At 41.8% G+C, this 7063-nt stretch overlaps 1 protein-coding gene across 1 annotated transcript in view; it reads left to right on the plus strand.

Annotated features, from left to right (window-relative positions):
- The first annotated feature begins 894 nt into the window (after positions 1–894).
- The window catches only part of LOC103371954 (ATP-binding cassette sub-family A member 1-like), a 50253-nt gene continuing 44084 nt past the window's right edge, over positions 895–7063 (plus strand). Inside the window, exons 1-2 of the mRNA XM_008301452.1 lie at positions 895–914; positions 4887–5033. Of these exons, the coding sequence (XP_008299674.1) occupies positions 4933–5033 (101 nt within the window). The 5' untranslated portion in view covers positions 895–914; positions 4887–4932. The remainder of the gene's footprint in view (positions 915–4886; positions 5034–7063) is intronic.

Here is a 7063-nt window from a genome sequence, read left to right on the forward strand (position 1 = left end):
CTGCTCTGCACCTCTGCAGCTACACATCTGGACTTCTAATGAGGATAACCCGCTAGACCTCTGGCCCACTCATGTCAGTTCCACTCATGACACTTCCACAATGTCTTTTAATGTTTGCTGCAGAGCTTCTCAGCAACGAGCAGCTGCTGTTTCTCTGTAGATGTCCTCTTTAAACAGCGGGCACGTGAACATCAGCGGGGCTTTTATTGTGAAGGCCAGCTGCTCGGTGACCTACAGTAACCCCAGCCCCGCTGATAAACGCTGGGTCAGCAGTTTGTGGTTCCTCTCTCAGAAAGCACACTTAGTTCACATCGTTTACTCAACTGCACTCTTTTCTAAAATTGCAAAATGAATTGCAAATACGCTCCAGGAAATAATACACTGAAGTGTCACATGAGTCTGAACGGAAGCACCTGGCAGTAATCAGATTACAAACTAGCACAAAGAGACACGAAAGGAACCCAAACACACCACACAGCAAACCAGCAAACCTTAGACACATTATTTACCACTGACACGGTTGCTGAACAAGTTATTTGTTGGCAAATACTTGATGAAGTGTTTTTATTATTATAATAATAATAATAATTATTATTATTATTATTATTATTATTAGTAGTAGTAGTAGTAGTAGTAGTAATACTAGTAATAGTAATAGTAGTACTAGCAGTATTGAGTGTTGACCTCCAGTCTGTGTGAACGCATCAGCTCGGTGGCTTCGTCATGCTTTTATTTTGAAGCTGCTGAGCGGATACACATTGATTGATTGTTGGCAAGTGACTGACCGGAGACTTTTAGTCTGGAGCTCGAGCTGCGAGCAGCAGAAGGTGGATGAAGGAGCAGGAGTACCGACTGGCACCGGAGAGCCCGGGACCGAGAACCGAGTGACACCGGTCAGTACTCACCGCGCTCAGGTGTTGTCCCGCTGACTTCTGAGTGTTCTCAGTGTTTTCCTGGTGTTTTCTGTGTTCTCTGAAGGTTCCATCTGGGTTCTGCTGTTTCCTTTCTTCTTGTTTTTTGTTTGTTCTCTCTGTGTTCTCTGTTCTCTCAGTGTTCCGTCTGTTTTCTGAGCTGGACTCACAGTCCGAACAGACAAACTCGTGTTTCTGAGGCGTGAAGCAGAAAGAAGAACTGAGAGGAACCGAGAAGAAGCTTTTACAATGTTCTCTGATGTTCTCAGTTGGTTTGATGAAGGAGAACGGAGGAGTTTGGGACAGAACCTTCATCAAAAGTCCAACATGTTGTTTGAAGGATGACAGGTATCAGTGGAGTCAGCCGGAGTCCACTGGGTTCTATCGGGTCGTAGTAGAGCCCAGTAGGGTTCAAGGAAGTCTGTCGGAGTCCAGTAGGGTCCAGTAGGGTCCAGTAGGGTCCAGTAGGGTCCAACTGACTGGAAGACTTCAGGTTCCTCGTTGTTCTGCTCTCTGAACCCTCCTATTGAGCTGCTGAGCTCTCAGTCTGACTGATGAACCGTCAGCGGTTTTCCTCACCGTGGGCTCATTTTTACTAACTGTCCTACAAAATAGTACATTTTACTACAATCTACTACAATATGAAGCCCTGAACCTCTACAGAACCTCTAGAACCACGAAGAAGATGAGAGAAGTCTTCTGTGTAGCTTAAAAAAAAAGTTTTCTTTCATTAATTATTTTACAAAAACGTAAAAATCCTGGAATCATCATGTCAGATATTTGTCCACAAGTAGTAAAAATGAGTCTCTGTACTCTACCTACTACTGTCTATACTACAGATATTTAACTATTTAGGGTTTTTACAGCCTCAGAAGATGCTGTTTAGTCTGTTTGTGGACTTTTAGTCTCGTCTTTGCTCTTTTTCGTCGCTCTTCTGCCATTTTGTGTCTTGTGTCTCCAGTTTGTGTGTTTTTGTGACAGTTTCATGTCTTTGTGGTCATTTTGTCTCCACCTACTTTAGATATTGAACTATCTCCAGACTTTTCCTCTCTGCTCTGCTCATCAGCTGTAGGAAGATGTTCCATCATCAGCTGGATGTATCTCCAACAACCGGCTCCTCTGTTCACTGTTTCTGAGCCGTGCTGTATTTGTTTTATTCATCCAGTAGGTCTGATTTTATTCTCTTTAGTCTCTCTGAGGAAACACTGGCTGCAGTTCAACCTGAAAACTCTGAATTTTTCACTGTTGCTGAGTCTGTCGTGGAGAATCAGTTGTGCTGCTGCGGAGGGAAGAAGGTTTTGGTTTTTACAGAATCTAATTAGAGTTAACGTTTTTTTCTTTAAACTAAATATTTTAAGGTCAGATTTGATTACTATCCTGAGGGAACAACAGATCACAGATGATGCGTTTAAAGACTGTCTGAAAGTTGAAAGTCTGTTGATTCTTCCTATTTTTACAGATTGTGGCTGATAAACGGTGTCATTTTCTTTTCAAACAAACATGAAGTTTATTACAAAACTATTAAATTCACTTCTGCGTGATGCAAATAAGCAACAAAGATAATTTTTTTTGTTCTAAACGTGTTTTGAGAAGCGTTTGCAAACTCCCAGTAATGCCTTTAATGGGATTTTATTTATTTATTCTTGGTCAGATTTGTTCTCAGAACGTTCCTAAACAAGGCGAACGCTCTTTAAAGACGTTCTCAGAATGTTTAGTGACATTGTCGGACAGTTTGGCTCCAACGCAAATTAAACTGATTCTTCCTACATTGTGGGAACGTTTTATAGATTCTATAATGTGTTCTCTCAAAAACGTCCCCAAAAACTCAGAATATTGCGGGTAGAAGGTTCTATCTTTGTTAAAACGTCACATTAGAGGAACGTTTGTCCTTCATTTGCAGCCTGAGAACATCCTCCAGACATCCTGCTTTGACATGAAAATGTTTCTCTGAAGGCTGAGTGGTTTCTGCAGGTTTTTTTTCCTCTCTGGTGAAAATTCACATTTTGTATTTGTGTCCCGCATGAGCTTCAGACTGCAAGTTAAAGCAGATTTCTGTTCTCCAAACGTTTGTCTTTAACCTCGGAGCTCTGTCGGCCTGCTGCACTCAGCCGTGGTGTCCTCGAATCAGTCGTCAGTGTGACAGGAAAATGAACTTACAGAGACATGAGTCTGAATCCTGTTTCAACGGCTCCAGCCAGAGTTTAGAGAAATTCAGTGAAAGGAAACCGTGATGAGCTTCTACAGAACTGTGAGGTCATGTGACTCCGTAGCGGGAGCTCGTCCTCACATCAGAGGATTTCATGCAGGAATCTGTTCCTGGAGGAAGTTCGGAGGGTTCAGTGAGTCCGAACAGGAAGCCGGCGAGGAAATAATGTGAGTCCAGTGAAAGGCGACTAATGAACGCTAATCTGCTCAGAATTTCCAGGACAACAAAGTGCTGCTGTTTTTTGTCAACAAAACAGTCAAACACTTAAAAATGAAAGAAAACAAGCGACACGAGTCCATCAGATCCTGACTCACAGACTAGTTTAAAGTGTAAAAACGTAAAGTGTTTTCTTTCACGCTGCGTTGACTCTGGTGTTGATCTGCAGCCGTGATTCTAATCAGTCTGATTCAATCATCCCTCCTCCCCCCCCAGACGCCTGATCAATCAGGCCAGTATTGATCAGAGTCAGATGTTCCCTGCTGTGAGATGTTTTACAGCCTTGATCACTTCAGTCAAACCGACACCGGTGCAGCTTTAACACTCTGAACGTGAAATCGTCACCAAGGGCTCAAACTGTCACACAGATCTCTACTGTAGACTGAGAGGAAAATAAAACCTCCTGGATGAGTAAAATAAATGCAGCATGGCTCAGAAACAGTGAACAGAGGAGCCGGTTGTTGGAGATACATTCATCATGGTGGAACATCTTTCTACAGCTGACGAGCAGAGCAGAGAGGAAAAGTCTGGAGAGGCTGAAAACATGGAGATAGTTCAACATGTGCAGCATGAGGAGAATAAAACTACCACAGAGACCAAACAGTCAAAAGAGACATAAAAGAGAGACAAAAACAAGTCACAAAACGACAAAAGCTACACACAAAACTACATAAACGAGACAAAACAGTGAAAATAAAACACAAAATGACAAGTATAAGGGAAAACAAGACACATAATGACAGAAATAAGACACTAAAAGAGGAGGGGAGGGAAAATAAAACCTTCAGGATCAATAAATAAATGCGGCATGGCTCAGAAACGGTGAACAGAGGAGCCGGTTGTTGGTTTTTTGTGTTGTCTTTGTCTTCTTTGTGTTGTTTCATGTCTCTTTGCAGCAATCTTTGTGTCTCGTTTTGTGTCTCGTTTTGCTTTTTCTGTCTCTTTGGGACAGTTTTGTCTATTTGTGGTGGTTTTATTCTCCTCAACCTGCAGATGTTCAGCTACCTCCATGTTTCCAGACTTTTCCTCTCTGCTCTGCTCATCAGTTGTAGGAAGATGTTCCACCATCAGCTGGATGTATCTCCAACAACCGGCTCCTCTGTTCACTGTTTCTGAGCCGTGCTGTATTTATTTATTGATCCAGTCGGTTGGATTTTCCTCTCAGTCTCTCTGAGGAAACACTGGCTGCAGTTCAGCCTGAAAACTCTCTCTTTTTGTTTTCTGTTGCTGTCATGGAAAATCAGTTTTGCTGAGGAGGGAATGAGTTTTAGGTTTTTTTTAGGATCTGTAGAATGAAGTGATGTTCGAAGCTCAGTTTTAGGTCATTTTTCCGATTGAACCAGATGATTCATTCAAGGACCGCAGGAAAGCAGTTGATAAATGGTGTGAGTTTGGGGATTTTTTTTGCTTTTCAACCCTCTGGGGTTCAGAGGGTTAATCAGGATTATTACCACAGTTGCTGACTGTGTTTGAGCTGATAACCGTGAGTGTGATCAGCAGCTTCAGTATCTGATGTGGCCTTTGACTGGTTGTGTGTCTTGTGTTTAACGCAGAGCGATCGGCGGCTGACAATCACTCAGCAGAGCGGCGGCAGCAGACATGTCCGTCTCCACACAGCTGGGGCTGCTGCTGTGGAAGAACTTCACCTACAGACGACGACAGACGGTCAGTCCACGCACACACTCTGGGTTCAGTCATCGGTAGCGCGTCTCGGATGGCGTTAGACCGCAGAAAGGCAGCAAATCTTCATGAGAGGATCTGAAGGCAGACTTCAGTTTTACACTCGGCTGCATTCAGGCTCCACTACAGTGGACACGCACTCAAACTAAATCTACTTTATTCTCGATGAATCCTCTGAACCAGCAGCAACTCAAACCTTGTCTGTGTTTCCACGTGATCATTGTCTTCAGTAGTATTTGAAATATTGCGTCATAAATCCAGAACGGTGGGAGGTGGTGGAGATGTGGAGCTCTGGAACATGTGTCTTCATGAAGTCACAGTTAAACTTCACATTGTTCACTTTAAATCCTCTAAAGCAGCCGTTCAATCTGCCAAACTTTCCCTGTGATCATTGTCTTTACTCACACTGTGGGACGTTTAGTTGAAATCTTTTATTCATATTTTTTAACTTTTTACAATTTTTTTCAGACATTTTATTCATTTTCTTCCATTTTTATTTATTTATTTTTTAGATCTTTTCAACATTTTGTTTCTAGTTTTTGGTATATTTCATTCCTTTTTTGGCATTATTTAAAAAAAAAATCTATTTTCAGGACAAAAAGGTTTATTCATGCATTAAAAAAAATCAGTATTTTTATGGAATGATGAAATGTGAAAAACGTTTTTAGAATCAGACGTGTTTTAGGTCGACAGCAGAGAAATAAACGTCCTGATGTTCATTTATGGGTCTGAGGGACGTGAAAAGATGAATTCAGAAAAAAAAAAATCAGTTTAACTTTCTGAGAAGCTTCGAGCATCTTCAGCTGTTTTCGTGTTTGATGATCAATAATCTGCTGCGTCTCAACCAGATCAGCTAATCAGCCGATCAAAGCCGGATCAACATGTCCAGTTCGTCTCTGTGGTTTTATTCTCTCATCAGTTCATACTGCTGTCGGGTGTGTCTCATCAATATCCTCACATCATTGATTAGCAGTGATTAGTGATGATTGGTATTGATCAACAGTGATCACTACTGATTGGCAGTGAATAACAGTGATCTATAAGGATTAGCATTAATTAGCAGTGATCAGTAATGATCAGTAATCATTATCAGTGATTTGCAGTTATCAGTGTTGATTTGCAAGAATTGGCAGTGATCAGTGTTGATTATCAGTGATTAGTCAAATGTCAGATGTGTGATGATGATCAATAATCTGCAACACTGCAGACTTTCAGGGCTCCTTGTCAAAGAGATGTCGATCTCAATGGGACTCACCTGGTTAAATACAGGTTAAGTGAAATAAAAAATAAAATGATGTTCTCCTCTGTGTTGGTGATCAGGTGATCAATAGCTGATGATCATCTATAGCAGAAGGCACAGAGAGACGCTGATGTTTGTTTCTGCGTCGCTGCCCATCGATCGATCGATTACATCATTTATTATGGATGAATTCTAACAATAAAGACGTCAGGCTGCTTCCTGCTGCACTCAAACACTTAGTGTTTAGCCAATCAGGAGGCTTTTAGAGTGTGCACGCACGCAGCACACACACACACACACACACACACACACACACACACACACACACACGCAATATACACACACACACTTATACATGTGCACAAATACTGTGTTGTTGCAGGTGTGTGTGTTCGTGGTCAGACTGTAGAAGAACTATGATGAGAAACCACAACCTGTGTGTGCGTGTGTGTGTGTTTGTGCTTGTGTGCGTCTGTGTGTGTGTACCTAATAACGGGATCTTGTGTGTTTGTGTGTCTTAAATGTGTGTGTAGTAAATAGCTGCTTCCTGCTGGCTCTGCACGTCTGCGTGTGTGTGTGTGTGTAATTGAGTGTGTGTGTGTAGTTAATGGTTTCCTGTCTCCTGACTCTTTGCGTGACTTTGTGTGTGTGCGTGTGTGTGTTGTTGAATTTTGCTGACTCTCAGCATGTGTGTGTGTTATTGTGCGTCATTGTGTGTTTTGGTTTTTAAAAAATGTGAATTCTGACTCTCTTCACAACACCCATATGAATGTGTTACTGTGTGTGTTTATTAATTGTGTGTTTTATAGA

Source organism: Stegastes partitus, unplaced genomic scaffold (assembly GCF_000690725.1).
Source record: "Stegastes partitus isolate 25-593 unplaced genomic scaffold, Stegastes_partitus-1.0.2 Scaffold1673, whole genome shotgun sequence".
Taxonomy (NCBI): domain Eukaryota; kingdom Metazoa; phylum Chordata; class Actinopteri; family Pomacentridae; genus Stegastes; species Stegastes partitus.